Genomic DNA, 16,643 nt, shown 5'->3' with positions numbered 1-16,643 from the left:
CTCACTAAAGCAGAGTCCTTTCCTGGCAAGTGTTCCCCTGTCAGTGCTCTCCTCTCTCCCTGGAGCTGTGTGCTCAAACCACAGCCTTGCTGCTGAGCCAGGACCAAGGAGACTGCTGCAGTTCCAGCAAAGGAACTTGCTTCCAATAATAACTTTCTTTGTTTATAAAATGTAGGAAATTACCTTAGAGCCAGAAACCTTTTCATTTGAAAGATATCACTAGAAAATAAAACTCTCAGAAGTCAGGCAGTGCTGAATTTTTGTATCTAAAATGTGTCCTTCCTGTGTGTTCACAGTACAGACTTGCAGATCACGCTTGCAAGTCAGCAAGGATAAAGGCAGAAAAATGTTTCTTGTCCAGCCTGCCCAGCTCAGAGTTCTTAGGTGTTCAGTGAGGAATCCTTACTAAATGATGGCCTCAGTCTAGTGCTACTCCTGTTTTTATTTGCATTGACTCTGGTTCTGTATTTCACTTGTGAATGGGAGGCAAAGTGGGAAAAACAAGCATTTCAAGGGAAGGGTTCTATTGCATCCAAAAGGGCTGATGACAACTTGAGCATGAAGGCCATGGCAGAGGAATCCCAGTGTCCCATGATGTGGCTGGAAAATGGCTGTGTGGGAAGGCAGGGTGCTGTGTGGGGGGAGAACAACTTAAACCTGTGTGAGGGCTGTTGTGACCATCAAACCACGGGCTGGCTTTCATCTCCTGTCATTTGAGCCTAAACAAATTCCCTCCTGAAGTGTTCCTTCCCCATTGAGGGACTGGGAAAACAGATGAAGTGAGGTGCAGGTTTTAGGTGTCTCTCAAAAGCTGTTGGGAAAAATGACTTTCTTCCTGCTCACCCACCTCTGCTTGTTTGTTAATTGAGAGGAGTGAGAGCCTGTGGGGAGGCAGGGTATGAATTTACTGCTGTTCTTACACCTGCTGGAAAGGGGCACCTCTTTGGGAGAATGAAATTGATGCTGTCACATCATGGAACTGCTGGCACCAGCCAGCCCAAGCAGTCTCATGGTGAGTCACCATCCCTGGAAGTGTTCAGGAAACAGCTGGAATGGCACTCAGACCTGTGGTTTTGTTGATAATGTGATGTTGGGTCAAAGGTTGGACTCGATGATCTTGGAGGTCTTTTCCAACCTTTATGATTCCGTGAGCCTGAGCTGGGGCAAGCAGCACCCTCTCCATGTGGCAGCCAGCATTTTTAAAGCTGTATTTGTTTGGATTTGGGACATCTGCTTTTGAAATCCCAGAGACATATTTCAGAAGTGGAGAAATATGTATTGCAGGGTGAAAACCATGTTTGGGAGGAGATGAGGAAGGGGGAGAGAATCAAGTCTGGCTGTGTTAGCTGCTGGGAAGCTCTTGGGGCCAACTGCATTCATTTCCTGAAGGCCTTGGGAAATCCCTCTGGGAATTCCCAGTAATCCCCTGGCACTGGGAGGGGCAGAGCACTCATGGTCCCTGCTATCTGCACAAGTTTCTGCACAAGGATGGATTGTGCCATCCCCAGCCTGAGCGCTGAGCATTTCCTCGTTGCATTGCCAGGGAAATTGGGGATGTGTTGATGAGAAGAGGTGCTGCTTCTTGGCAGAGCTCTTCCCAATAAGCTGGGAATACAAGAGGCTGAATTTATTTTTCTTGACAGATGCTTTGCTGTGGCAGTGTCTTACTCAGCCCATGGTGTGTGGGAACCTGCGTGGGAGAGCAGCATGGTAAACAACCTGCTTTTTAAGGCTGTGGAAATTAGAGGCCTCATTGGCAAGCTGCCACATGGAAATCTCCAAAGTTCCTGGGTCAGCTGTGGGATCTGAGCTCAGTTTGTTGCTGGACCACTTGGGCTCCTCAGCTGTGGGGTGAGCAGTCCACCAGGAGAATCCAGGTGTAGCAGGGTGGTGATTCAGGGGTTGATCATCCTGCCCAGCCAGCACAGGGCCAGTGCAGCTCCAGGGGAAAAGCTGAGGCCTCTCATGACAGCCCCAGTGGCAGAAGAAGGGGAATGTTTGGCTTGTCCTGTTGAATTAGCTTTCCTAGGTACTTTGCTCCTGACTAGATTCCAGTTGTGCTTTGGGATCCAGTTTGCTTTCTCGTGGAGAAAAGTGCAGTGCCCTTGTGAGGAAGGTTTGAGATTTCATCCCAGGGATGGCTGCTTGTTGAGTAATGGTTGCTTATTTGTGGAGATGCTGCAAAACTTTGGGCCCTCTGAACACAAGCTGTCTCATATTCCCATCTCAACTGGATTTCTGTTCATCCTGTTTGCTTTGTGTGTTTTGTCTTTGTGTTCCATAAAGAGTGTTCTCCTGCTCCTCCTTCTTTTGAGGTTGATTTTAAACCTGTGTCTCTAGCAAACTACACCTGGACATAAAAAATGTGAGTTTTCAGCAGATTTAATTGATTGTCAGACATTGTGTGAACACCTTTATTTCAATACCAAAGCAGCCAACTTCTGAAGCTGCCCCAAAAGGGGGATGTCCCCAGAGCATCCACTTTAAAAACAGCTTTAAGCTGCACTTGGTTAAAAATAGGTTTGAATTGGCTCTGGTGCTTCCCTGTGTGGGCAGGGCCTCCCAGGAGGGAGTTGTGATCCCTGCTGAGGAATCACCCACAGCCTGTGAGCTGCTGGTGCCTGTGACAGCAGGAGCAGGGGGGTTCAGGATCTCCCTGCCACCAATTCTGCTTTTCTGGAGGATTTTGCACAAGTGATGGGAGCTCTGACTTATAAAAGCTGTCACTCTGTTCCTGCTACTTCTGCTGCCAGCGTGGTTTGAGATCCTCTAAATCAGAGGGTTTCTGGTACATGAATTAATCATGGCAAAGATCAAAGTTGCTCTGTTAGTTTTTTTTTTCCTAGTTTTAATGAATAATGTATTAAAATGTTTTCCTTTCCTAGTAAATCTCATCTCAATGTTTTTCTCTGGAGTTTAGTAAGTGGGAAGGACCAACAGGAGGTCTTACAAAGGAAATTTGCTTGCCTAAGCCCAAGGAAATAGTAATGATTGTAATTGTGAGGGGAGGGGGGAGAGGAATCAGTTTAAGGCTCTAATGAGCCATGCAGTGAGAAGTGTTTTGGGTTTTGTTGGGGTTTTTTTGCCTGTTCTTATGTAGGTCATTGTGTCAGGAGTGGGTTATGGAGCAGTTGGAATGCAGAGAGGGGGCTCCCTTGTGAGGATGGAACAGTGGGGCTGGGGTGACTTTTAGATCCTAATTTTGCTGGAAGACACTGTTCAGCTTCAGCCAGAGGGAAGCGCCTGTCTGGGATACAACTAGACTAATTTATTTTGCTTTTTGAAACTGTGTCTTGCTGGGTAAGGAACAGATACAAGGTGACATTCTGGTCTCAGTGCCAGTCTGGGGCTCTGACGAACTCGCTTAGTGCTCAGGTTTCTTTTCTCTCCCTCAAATCCCTCTTCTGAACTCTAAATAAAATCCTTTTCTCCTGGAGTCTCCTCTCTGTGCAAGCTGAGATGGTTCTTTGCCATCATTGCCCAAGCCTGGCAAACAAATATATCCTGAGGTTTTGCAAATGAATGCAGAAACTTGCAGTGATGGAATGGTAAGGTTACTCACTATAGAAATGAGTGGAAAGACTTTCCCATTGACATTTTTTCAGCCTTGTGCAACATACTGTGGTGCCTTGCTTCAGAGCTGTCAACATCTGCAAGCAAATGTCTAAAACCAACTTTTCTTAGGGGAAAAAAAAAAAACTTTTCCAAGAAAAATCATGTAATAGCAAATGTGGAAAAGCTGCTCTGTGCATGTCTGAAAACCTGTGTGGCAGTTGGGATTAAAACTCTATGCAAAATAACCTGTATGGTGTTCATAACTGGTTGGGAGTCTTGAAGAGGCAGAAAAACACTTGTTTTAGAGGTTCTCAAGCTGCCTTCTTCCTGCTCTCATGTTCTCGCAGAAGTTATGCAAACAGATAAAAAGCAGCTATTCCTGCCTCAGCCCCAGCTCTGGGCGGCACCCTTGGCTTTGCAGCCCTCTCCCCTCCTGAGGATGAGGATGCTCCCAGCAGCCACACATGGGTCACTCCAGCTCTGCAGGCCTGTCCTGCTCTGCCTGTGCTGCCACAGCCAAGTCCAAGAGGCTGCAGAAAACTGAGCCCCCCAAAAGTTTCTCTTCTGTCTTACCTTCCAGTTACCACCAGAGCTTTGGGATCCTCGTGTAATTCTAGAAATAAGCCTGTGGTGTGCTTTTTGTCATGCTCACCAATATTGTGTGAACCTCCCTGATCCTGTTCTCACTGCTGCCACACTGAAACATCATCCTTCAGTCCTTAGATGCTGTTATCACTGAGAGCTGAGGTGAATTTATGTCCTGGATCTGGCAAGAAAACAAGGAAGATGGATCTGCCCTACTTCAGCACTTGGACAAGAGACAGAGGTCCTGCCTCCAGTGCACAGTTCTGTGTGATTTGATGCAGGGATGATTGCATGTTTGCATTTCCAAGACTGCTGATAGTGTTGTTTCATACTCCTGAGTGGGGAAAACTCTTTTTGGATTCATTGTTCCTTCTTTCAGACAATATTGACAGGTTGGCATCTCAAAAGATGAGCTGCCCTTAACATGGGCTTTTCTGTGAAGTCCTGAAAGTCAGCAAAGTGCTGCCAGCCCTAGCTGGCTCTTTCTCTGATCTTCATACAAAACTTTATCCAGTTTCAGAGGGCAAAACAGCAGCTGGATCAAACATAGGTCCCTGTGTTTGATGTGCCACATATTTGCTTTGCAAGGAGCCTCTCCTGGGGCTGGAACCAGAGTGCAGAGACTGGGTTGTGCACAGAATGGCAAAAGCAGCAGAAGGATCCACTGCTGCTGGGAGAGAAACCCCATGTGGTCACCTCTTTGTGGAGGTGGCTGTTCTCCACCTGGCTGATTTGTGTATCCAACTTAACTTTTGAGGAGAACCGAAGAAAAGCTTTGTAATTAAAAAAAAAAAGGCTTTCACTCTGCAGGACTAATGTTAGGGAAACAGAATAGGGTGTTTAAATCCTTTTCCCTTTTCAGGGTCAGGCTTCTTCAATTGTCTGTTTGTGTTTACAGCATTTTAATTAGCAAAGCTTCTTGTGGTTTTGACCATCCACAGGATTATGGTGATAAAACTCCTGCTTAAAAGATGCAAAACCTTAGTAAGGGATTTTTGTCATAACTTACATGTTTTCCAGCCAGAAAAAGAAACATATTGGTTTAGCCTCAGTTTATATTCAGTAGATGTGAGAAAGCCCACTGTTAGGTAAATATTGAGAGAACACCTACATACTGATGGCTGGAGGGTGAAGGAGGGGGTTTGAATTCATTTGCTTAATCTGATTTATGTATTCTTTCCCTAAAACACCCACTATTACTCACTGTTAGGGCATCAGCTGGATGAGCATTTAGCATGATCTGGGATTGTTTTTCAGTGCTGGGGTGCTTGTAAGAAGTGAGGAATCTCTTAATCTCCTATCTTGTGTTTTATACTCCAGTAAAATCAGTGGTTGGTCTTTGCTCTGTGCTTGTGTGTCACTCAGTGCAAGGGGAGCTTGCCTGCAGTGCTTCTAGGGGAGGAAAATGTGGATACTGCTTCTGGTACTGATAAAAAAAGGCTTAATTAAGTTTTTGCCTATTAACGTTGTTGATTTAAGGCTTTTACATTGCTTTTAAAAAATATATTTATTTCTTCCAAATTAAAAAGCCATGGTGCATTTGGGAAGGTAGCACTAGGAACTGTCATGTGTGAGGAGGTACCTGGCTGACCTTTGCTGTGCTGCTGTTACAGCAGTGGCGATAGCACCAGAGTGAGATTTACTTCCAGCAGATGAGACCTTGAGTCAAACAGTTCCAAACACACAACTTCATCCTGCAGCCCTTCCTCTTGTTTTCCTGCTGTAGTTTTACCTCACTGTAAGGATTTGCCTGACATAACCCCCTGGAATATAAACTGGGGCAGGGGGAAAGGAGGGATCTCTCCCAGGAAGCTCAGGGGTGGGGATGGAGGCTGCTGGGTGGGTGAGGCTGTGCTGCTGCTTGCCTTTGTCCTCAGATGACTTGGTGGGTTATTTATTCTCCTCTCCCGCTGCATGTATAATTTCCACTGCCATAAACACATGTTCAGTGTGAGTGCAGGGGAGGAAAAGGGAAGAGGCTTTTTAGTGTTGAAGTTTGTAGTTAAGGTTTGCAGATAGGCAGGCACAATGGATACCCCATAGTTACAGATGTCCCAGTTGAACCACGGATGTGGAACCTCCCTTCACTGAGCAATTACTTGTCTGCTTTTATAGCAATGTTTGGACATTTCAACTGTTCATGGTGGTTGTTGCTTTACCAGAGGTCAGAGGCTTTTAAAAGTCTGGGTTTCTTGAATTGTCTAGAATGGCTTTGTTTTGTAAAACAATCTCTGTGTCCAGAAGGAAAATATGTATCCTATAGAAAACTGGCCAGAATGCAAAACATGAGCTGGGAAAACATCTCTGTGTAGGGGGATACAGTATGGGTAAATGAAGGTGGTACAGAATGTAATCTTATCCCCACAATGAGTTACAGCTGGACCAATTGCTAAAGATTAGGAGCAGGCGTGATGTTAACAGGCCCCACCTGTAGCCAATAAGAACTGTGGTATAAAAGAGTGGATTGGTGGGATCTGGAGTCAGATTGCTGCAGCAAGGACAGGAACAGTCGGTGCTTAGAGGAGCTGCCTGTGAGAAACATTGAGAAGGTATGAAACTCTGAGGATACAGAACCCTTGCACTATAATGATAATAGAACTCATGATATATAAGGCAACATCTCTGATGTCTTTATATCCTCTGACACCAAGGGTGGGAGGCATGAGGGGCTCCCTGTCCCAGAATCACAAACTGGTTTGAGTTAGAAGAGACCTTAAAGATCACCTCATTCCAACCCTCTTCTATGGGCGGGGACACTTTGCACTAGAACAGGCTGCTGCAAACCCCATCCAGCCTGGCCTGGAGCACTGCCAGGGATGGGGCAGCCCCAGCTTCTGTGGGCAACCTGTGTCAGGGCATCACCACCATCACAGGGAAGAATTTCTTCCTAATAACTCATCTAAATCTATTGTCTTTCAGTTTGGATCTGTTCCCCCTTGTCTAGCGCTACATCCCCTTGCAAAGAGTCTCTCTTCAGATTCCTGGTGGGCTCCCTTCAGCTACTGAAAGGCTGCATTAAAGTCACCCCAGAGCCTCGTCCAGGCTGAGCAATCCCAATTCTCTTGGCCCCTTTCCATTAGCATGCTCAGTGCTGTATTGATGGATGATTTCTGCCCCCAGCCTCTCACCCAGTGGCACTGGGACCTGCTGAACAGATGTGCTGGGTGTGAGCTGAGGAACTGCTGTCCTGCTGGTTGGGAGGAAGGAGGTTTTGGTAGCCATATGTTTCACCATTTCAAAATCACTTGCAGCTTGTTGGAGGGATGAACTTGATAGCTCCATGGTGTGGTGTGTGGAATGCATGAGCACCCAAGCCCTGAGACAGATTTATTCTGTGGGATGTGGTTGTATATGTAGATCCACTGAATCATGTGGCAGATGGTCTCCTGCAGCTACACCTGGGTTCAGGGTATGGCTGAGGTTGTGCTGGGCTCTCCCTCCCTCTGCTTTGCACTTGAGCCAGCACCAGAAAATAGGAAGAAGAGTGCCCAAAAGAGTTGATGGCATGTGGAAAGTAATCCAAGACTTCCTGAAGCCTCCTTAGTAATGCTCAGCTTTATATTATAAATTGAGGTGAACATAAGCATGGGTGTGAGGATCACCTGAAAGATGTGCAGTATCAGCAGAACATTAGCAGGGTCTGACAGCCAAGTAGTAGGAGGAAGTGTGAAATTTGGGGACTGTTTTAAATATGAGTTAGCTTTTAGTAAAGAAAAAACCCCAACTTGTGGCACGTGCATTAATGACAAGCAGGTTTGCAAGATGGAACTGTTGTGCTGTGGGATTTGGGTGTCTGGAGAATGGAGGATGGAACCAAGTTCAGTTCTAGGGAGAAGGCTTCAGCCTGGCCCTGGATGTGATCCACCAGTGCAGGCAGCGTGGAGACTTCCTCTGTAGCCCAGGAAAAAGCAAGTGCCTGTAATTTCTTGGACTTTGTGAACTGTTTCAAAATTGCAGTCTGTGTGAAGCTGGGCAAACCACAGGGATGCACAGCAGTGTCCCATGGGTGGCTTTGCAGGCTGTCATCAACTGTCCCCTATTTCTGATGCCAAGAATTGGTTTCCTCTTGCCATGTGTGGTCTGTACTGCATGGGAGAGCTCCAGGGAGGTGATTACCCCATGCTGCTTCTTGATGGGAACCATAAAATACCCAGAAGCTGTAGGAGCTAAATTGGGAACATACTCTTTTAAACTCTGCTAAACAGGGGCTTAAAGGGCATTAGCTGTTGGACTTCTAATGGAGCAGCTGGCATGGAGCAGGCTGGTAACTGGATTGCTTCTTTGGGTGATTTACTTAGGTGCTCACCACCCACTCAAGCCCTGTGCTTCCCTTTCCATGCCTCAGAAGTTCTCTGCATGCTGAACACCCATACAGGACACTTTGCCAGTTGAGGTGTTTGGCCCTGATCCAGGAAAAACATTTATGTGTTTGCCTAAACCTAGATCAAAGTGATGATCTCTTCAATTTGAAGTTGGGCACGTTCTGTAGTACTCTAAGGATTTTTTTTTATTCTCACATGAAGTTGCAGGAGACTCAGCAGAGTCTCTTCATCTTTCTTTTAGAGAACCTTTTGGTTGACCTCTTGTTCTTCTTGGGCTTGTTTCCTATGGTAGATAACAAGGCAGTTGAACTTGTGCAATGATAGTTGAATGTTTGAGAGGAATATTAAACCTCCACAAATCAGATCTCACTTCTGGAGATCAAAATGACATCTCGTGCGTGGGAAAGAGGCAAATTATCTCCCAGCTGCAGAGTTCCTCCAGCTTGCTGTCACGTGTTTCTGGTTGCCCACTGACAGAGGATGCTGAGCTAGATGGACCAATGTTCTGATCCTGTCTGGTAATTCCTGTGGTCCCCTGAGTCCTGTTGACCTCAGAGGGAATTAAACACATGTTTAAGCACTTCCCTACAAAGGCAGACTCTTCTGAGCCAGTCTGTGCCCAGCTGCTTGGAGCTCTGCGCTGAAGAAAGCAGGTTTCTGTTAAATGCTGGGATCAGCCTTACCACATCCTTTTTCTTGGTGTATTGAAATGGGAAAATCCTAATTTATAACATGCACTTCCATTTAAAGAATAAACGCAAGCTGTCCCAAAGTCAAGCCACGCTCTGTGTCACAGTGATGCCATTGGGTAGGAGGTTTCCATCAGTGCCTGTAGAAGGGACATGTGCACAAATGGCTGGGAGAACTCAGCAGAAAACCCATGGGCTTTATGGCTGGCTTTGCTTCCAAACCTGTAGCAAGAGTACCAAGAAGAATACATCCCGTGGCTCACAGCCCCTTGAAGTGGCTGGGCTCAGTACTGACAGCATGGTTTCCCTTATCTTGGCTCCTACAAAGAGGACCAGGAAATATGCCTGTGATGTGGGATTCCTGCATTTCAGGCCTTGATCAGGTTGACAGCTTTTCCTCTATTTCCAGCACCCCCCTCCCCCCAGTGGTTAATCAGCAAAGCCAGTTGAAAGCAGGGAATTGCTCTGCCCCCTTTTTGTGGCAAGATAAGTGGGAGGGTGACAGCTGTGTTTGGGTCCTGCTGCTAATCCCCTGCTCTGGGGGTTCACAGACCTGTCCCTTCCTGTGGAATTATATCCATGCAGAGGGTTTGGCAGGAGCTGGTTTTGCTCTTGCATCCAGTCCATGCTCAAAACAAGAGTCCTGAACACAGAACATTGTTGTACAGTCACCTTTGGCAGACTGGTATGTTGTCTCCCCCTAAAAATGCCCTTGTTTTCAGAGCCTTTGCAAATTAACTAACTTGAAAACTACAAATTTAATTTCTTTCTTCTGAGGCAAGTGTGCCCCAGATGAGGCTTTGATGTGGGAAGCTCAGCTGAGTCTGCCCAGGTCTGTGTGAGGAGACCAGCTGGCTGGGATATGCAGTTTGGACAGCTGCTCCCAAAATGGGAATGGCTCTCTTGATCTAGAGCTCAGTTCATGCCCTTTGAGAGACACTTGTTTTGTGTAAATTGAGCTTTGCTAGGAAATTGTTATGTGGCTGAACTAAACTCAGTAAAAAGATTAGATTATATTGATAGATAATTAAATTGTGTTATTAAATTGTGCCAGAGGAGTTTGGGCTGGACATGAGGAAACATTTTTTTGATAAGAGGTGATTCAGACATGGAAAAAGGCTTTATAGACAGGTGGTGAGTGCCCACAGCCTGTCATATTTAAGAAGTGTTTGAGCAATGCTATTAAAATACATAAATTTTTGGTCCATTCTGATGTTGTCAGTTGGACTGAATGATTATTCTAAGTCCCTTTTAATGGAAATAGTCTACTCTGTTCTAAAATTAAATTACATTTTGGGACAATTCAGATCTGAATACCAGCAGTTCCTAGATCCCTGCTTTCTAGAACTATCATTTTCATTGGAAAATGAACCCTTTAAAGGAAGCTGTGTGGCACATATCAAACAACTAGCCATCATTGAGAAGGTAGCCTGTTTTTTTTTTACTAACACAGGAAATACTGGACGTATGTAAAAAGGCTGCAAATAGTGATAGAGAAATGTAGCATGAGAATACCAAAGGTGGATGAACACTGATCTCAAAGAAAGGCACTGCTTTCACTCAGCAAGTGTGGTGGTGGTCAGTTGTTATGTGTAGTCTTGTTTTCAGGAGTTATTGCCCAAAAAGCTGTGAAGTATAATAACTCATTAGCCTTGAGCTTCTGGATTTACATCTTGTGAGTTAATAGCTTACTGGCATGTCTCAGCATGGGAGAGGAGTGGGGGCAAAATAGGAAAAGGCAGCTATTTCTAGATAAAAAATACAATTTTGAGCTAAAAGGGATATTGCAGTGAAGTTCTGTACCTGCTCTAGATGCCATCCTTGTTCTAGACCGCAGTCCCCTGGCTTCTAAACCAGGGATGTAATTGTGGCTTTTGAAAGCAGTTTGTCATAGAATCATAGAATGGTTTGTATTGGAAAGACCTTAAATATAATCAAATTCCAACCCCCTACCATGGGCAGGTAGACCTTCCACCAGACCATGTTTCTCCAAGCCCCATCCAGCCTGGCCTGGAACATTTCCAGGGATGAGGCAGCCACAGCTCCTGTGGGCAACCTCTGCCAGGGCTTCACCTCTCTCACAGTCATTAATTTCTTCAAAACATCCAATTTAAACCCACTGTCTTTCAGTGTGAAGCCATTCCCCCTTGTCCTGTCATTCCATGGCCCTGTCAAAAGTCCCTCTCCAGCTCTCTTGTAGCCCCCTTCAGGCACTGGAAGGAGCTCTAAGGTCTCTCCAGAGCCATCTCTTCTCCAGGCTGAACAGTCCCAGCTCTTCCAACCTGGCTTCACAGCAGAGGGGCTGCAGCCCTGGCATCATCTCCATGGCCACCTCTGGGCCCACATCCTCCTTAGCTTGAGGGCCCAAACTGAATGCTCTAGCAAAACCAGAAGCAAGAACAGTGTGTGATGCCCTCAATGTTTTGTTGTTCTCTTCTCTCCTCCTCCCCCTGCACAGGGACCCTGCAGAGGGACCGGATCTTCAAGAACCTGACCCGGAAGCGGCAGCGGGCGATGCGCAGGCGGGTGCACCAGGTCAACGGGCACAAGTTCATGGCCACCTACCTGAGACAGCCCACCTACTGCTCTCACTGCAGGGAGTTCATCTGGTAAGAGCAGCCCAAACACCCTGGCACAGGGCTGCCCCGTGCTTTGTGTTCTGGGGACAAGGCACCCCCAGTCCTGAATGTCACTTAGGACTTTACCCAGGTGTGATGCCCCTTGGCCATCAGGTTTGGGAGGGTACATTTATGCTGCAGAGAGGCCAGAGGTGATGTGTATCTTGGATGCTGAAAGCCACCTGGATTGATGTGGGCATGTGGCAGTGTTCCTCCCTTGTAACCACAGATTATTCCCCTCGTTTCAAGGGAAAAAAGTATGAAGCAACCTGAAGAAAGACCTGACTCACTGGAGTGGAGAGTTGAGATTGCACTGAGGAAAAAAGCCAGTTGCTTGAAAGTTTAGAGAAAATCCCTAAGAACAGAAAAGCCATCAGAGAGGTGTGAAGTGATGCACGTGGAGGAGTAGGCAGAGCAAGGAGAAAAAATGTAGATATGCCTCAAAAGAACGTGGAGTGGGAGAAATAATAACAGGGTGTGGGCTGCTGGGATCAGTGTAATATGTGTGGTGTGTGTTGTAATGAAGTGAGGTATCTGAGAAATGAGAGTGAGGGGGAATATGGGGAATACAGGCATGTTGACAGCCTGCCCTGTGAGCCATGCCTGTGCAGTGCTTTCCTGTGCTCTCACACCCCTGTGCTGGATTGCACCACTGCTGCTGGGCAGCTCTGCCATGGGATCTGATAATTTGGGATCCTCCTGCATTTTTGGGGCTCTGCCCTCTGTAAACAATCTGCAAGATGACCATCCTTCCCATTGAATCGTGTCCATGTTTTCTCTTGGCCAGGGGCGTGTTTGGGAAGCAGGGATACCAGTGCCAAGGTAAGGTGCTCTGCTCCTGCTTGGTGTGTGTGTGGGATGTGCTGCTTTGGGAGTGCTTTCCCATGCAGCTGTGAGCTGCTCTGGAGTCTCTCTCTCTCTCTCTCTCCTCTTCCTCCCCAGGCAGTCACACTGTGCTTTTGAGTCCCTGTCTGCCACCGACATTCCTGCAAACACCTGCATGTCCGGGTGCTATTCCATCCTGTGCAGGTCCACTCAGTTGCTACATGCAGCACCCAGCTGGGCTTGAGACACCCAGGGTCCCTTCAGGACAGTGCTCAGCTGGTATTGGGACACAAAATACCCTGCTGGAATGGCCACCCTCCTTTCTCTCCCTTCAACAAATTAAAATTTGGGAGTTTGTGACTTCATGGGCTGGCACAGCGCTTCTGCCTGAGTGCATGGTTTGGTTGACTGGGTGTGGAGATGTGTGTGGTACTTGTTTGCATTTAATTATTGTTCTGCCTTTCCCTTTATTTTGCCTTTCCCTTTTTCCCAGAACTGCCTGCTTCATGGTCATTCAGTATAGCCTAACACATCCTGTTCCTGGGCAGTATAATAGGGCACTGGAGTCCTGTGAAAGGAATGTATGTAAATGTAAACAAAATGGGTATTGCTGTGTGAAATAATCTTCTTTGGATTATTATTATACATATTATTATTAATTATTTCAACAGCATTTTTTTTTAGTATTTTAGAAGCTACAAAGTTGTTTCCCTGCCCATCACCCATATTTTATATAGACAACTGTTTTCTAGGCTGTGTCAATAATCCAGTGCAGAATTTTTGTGGCAGTGGGTTGAAGATACATCTCCAGATCTGTTGTAAATTCCAAGCCACCAATTATTTTTCTCATCTGTACTGTGTGCTGATGATGCAGCTGAGCCTTAAGGAGCCCAGCTGGTGGATTGATGTGTTCTGAGTCTTCCAAGGGCTCTTTTCAATGTGCCTCTTTTATTTCAGTGTGCACCTGTGTTGTACACAAGCGGTGCCATCACCTCATTGTCACAGCTTGCACGTGCCAAAACAATGCCAGCAAGAACGATGTCAAGGTAATGTCCTGTTGGTTATTTTGGGTCATCAGACTTTGTCTGGGTTGCTGGGGTTGGCCTATAAGAGAGTTTACTTCATGTTATCTTTATTCATGGATTTAAAAGTGGGAAAGAGTGACAGGGACCTGCTTAAAAGCGATGCAATGTCATCTTGTTCTTCTGTCAATGCCATTAACTGCTTGGACTAACACATGGTTTAAGAAGTAGGATATCTTCACTGGGAGACATCAATAAGTAGCAAATACAGAGTTTTCCTTGGTAATTTTCTTTCATGGTTAACTGTGGTGCAATCAAAATCTGGTGTCTAGTTCTTAATGTGGATTTCTCTGGCCAACCCCTGGTCTTTTTGCCTCTTTTTTCTTTTCTGATTGCCTGAAGGGCTCATTTAGTTGTTGCTCCACACCTTTGCTCTGTGAAATCCATTGTAATAAAGAATCCTTGCATAACTTGTGTTTCTGAAGGTTTTCCTTCTTGCTGGTTTTGGCTGTGTTTGATGGGAGTAACATCCCCACCTAACACTGCCCTGTGCATCGAGTGTCTCATTTCTGCAACTGGAAATGGTTCAAGAACTGAGGAAAAATCAAATCAAATCTCTTTATTCATGAGGCAGCTCTGTGTTTTGTGCCATGCAATTGCCTTTGTTATTTCTTGCCTACAAACTGCTGAGCTGAACTCCTTAAAATGACCCCTTGACAAGCCAGATGAAAATGAGTTAAGAAGCCTAAGGGTAGAGTGCAAGATAAATAGTGAATGTCCTCACCCCTCTCTTGGGATTATGAAGGTTTTATGACACATTTAAACTACTTTAAAAGAAGCCAGAAGTGAGGAGGCACCACTCACCTTGAACTTCTTGTTCCAGTCACACCCCTGACTTTTCTTTAATAGAGTTGTGGGCTCTGCCTCAGCTTTCCAGGATCTGCATGTTGAGAAACAAAGTCAAAAGTGATGAATATGCTAAATGGGGACTGCTTTCTTCAGCCATTGAAACATTTTTTAAAAGGTGCCCTTGAGATCTGAATGATTTACAATTGGAAAAGAACAGGGTTAAAAAGGGGATTGAGTGCAAGTGATAAATTGAAATGTGTGCCTGAAAGGCTGTTAGTTACAAGGAGGGCAAAGAGAGGAATGAGAATTTTAGGAGGAGCTGTGAAAGCAGTTCTGTATTAAAATTAATAAAATCAACAGTTTGACCTAAAGTTCGATGTTTTTGCACATAGTATGCAAGTCAATAGTTTTGAAACTGTGATTAAAAAATGCTGTAACTCACACTGTGGTGAGATTGGCTTGTTTTGAGGCATTCTAATTCTCACTTGTGTTTAAGAATTTAAAATTAGCTAGGGAGCCCTTATTTAAAATCTGCTTTGCCAGGTAGTCTGGCCTGGCCAGAAAGGAAAGCAGGGCTGGCTCACAGCAGGTGAGTCTTTTAATTCAGTATTCACTTGCTGTAAACCTCAGTGAGGTGATGGACTGGGACATTTTCTGACTTGAAATTATTTTCTTATATTTGCACTCAAATGCCTGTATACAAATGAACACCAGCTTGTAAATATGTGTTTGAATTTTAAACCTGTTCTTTCCTTTTGGTGCTGCAGGTGGCTGAACAGAGGTTTGGGATCAACATTCCTCATAAGTTTGGCATCCACAACTACAAAGTCCCAACATTCTGTGACCACTGTGGCTCCTTGCTCTGGGGGATCCTGCGACAGGGTCTGCAGTGTAAAAGTGAGCAGCTTCTCTCTGTTCCCTCTTCACAAAATACACTTATTTTTAGACTCTTGATGCACTGTGCGGGCTTGATTTGTGCAACCTTCAGGAGAAAGCTGAGTGATGAATATTTATCTTTGTAAGGGTTTGAAAAAAGGCTGATCACCTTTTTCATCTCTGCCTGCCAGAAGGACTCTGCTTTGCACTTTGTTTCACTTGCATTATTAAAAGTATTCTGCTTCCTGCATTCCTATTTTCCCTTTACCTGAAGGTTTTTCCTCAGCTAATGAGATAAGGCAGTGAAAAGGCATCTGAGGGGAAAAAAAGGTCATTGCTTTAGGCTGACTACCCTGCCTATTAATTGATGACTAAGCATGTTCTGGTGTTAAGTTTTTGTTTCAATGATCCAGACTGTAAAATCCTTGCCTTCATCTCCCACAAGAGGGTGTGTGTGTGCCCATGAGCGAGAGCAATAATGATTTTTGTTTCCCACTGAATATTGCCTTTAAAATTAGATGCAGGGGATGCTTGTTGTGAATTCTTTGGCGTTAGAATCCTTAATTGTACTTACAGACATAGCTGCAATGGTGGTTATGCACCTCAAAAATATGTGCTTATGAAAAGCTTTAGGCAATAATGGCATCCTGCTTGGAGAGTTTGGGGTCTGTTCCTGGTTTCCAGGAGTTTATTCTCTTACAAGAGTCCCAATTTTGCTTCTACTTAGATCAGTGGCAAAAATCCCTCTAGTTTAAAGATGCAGTGTAGGCCCAGATGGGTGTATTTTCTGAAGCAGAATTAGTAAATTGCTTCTCAGCAGCAAACCCCTCCAAGTTATTTTAATTGTTCCTTTGCTCTTACTTTCCATTGCCCCTGTCAGTCTGTAAAATGAACGTCCACATCCGATGCCAAGCAAACGTTGCTCCAAACTGTGGGGTGAACTCAGCAGAGCTTGCCAAAACCTTGGCCTGCATGGGTCTGCAGCCAGGAAGCATTTCCCCAAATTCAGTGAGTATTCCTTTTTTTTTCCTTCTCCATTTAAGGCATTTACAACTGAATCTTTTTATGGATGTAGGAGGGGACAGAGGCTTCCCATAGGATAGGTAATGCTGGGTGGGGGCCTGCAGGAGTAGATCTGTGGCTTGTGGCAAGGACCTCACCTGGAAAATGGATGTCTGACATCCAGGTTTTATTCTATAAGTGTTGCTTTGCAATGTGCTTGTGTTTCACAGTGCTGTGACTCTTCAACGCTCTTTCATCTGTGTATCACAAATAAGAGGAGAATAAGACCCCCCTGACTAA

The 16,643-nt window shown here is 45.4% G+C and overlaps 1 protein-coding gene across 1 annotated transcript in view; it reads left to right on the top strand.

Moving 5' to 3' along the window:
• PRKCH (protein kinase C eta) overlaps nucleotides 1-16,643 on the top strand; it is a 114,728-nt gene that overhangs the window by 35,447 nt on the left and 62,638 nt on the right. The window contains exons 3-7 of the mRNA XM_005491657.3: nucleotides 11,610-11,760; nucleotides 12,557-12,591; nucleotides 13,552-13,640; nucleotides 15,233-15,362; nucleotides 16,222-16,349. Of these exons, the coding sequence (XP_005491714.1) occupies nucleotides 11,610-11,760; nucleotides 12,557-12,591; nucleotides 13,552-13,640; nucleotides 15,233-15,362; nucleotides 16,222-16,349 (533 nt within the window). The remainder of the gene's footprint in view (nucleotides 1-11,609; nucleotides 11,761-12,556; nucleotides 12,592-13,551; nucleotides 13,641-15,232; nucleotides 15,363-16,221; nucleotides 16,350-16,643) is intronic.

The sequence above is a fragment of the Zonotrichia albicollis genome, chromosome 6 (assembly GCF_047830755.1).
Source record: "Zonotrichia albicollis isolate bZonAlb1 chromosome 6, bZonAlb1.hap1, whole genome shotgun sequence".
In the NCBI taxonomy this organism is placed as follows: Eukaryota; Metazoa; Chordata; class Aves; order Passeriformes; family Passerellidae; genus Zonotrichia; species Zonotrichia albicollis.
This window is presented reverse-complemented; position numbering and strand designations above follow the sequence as displayed.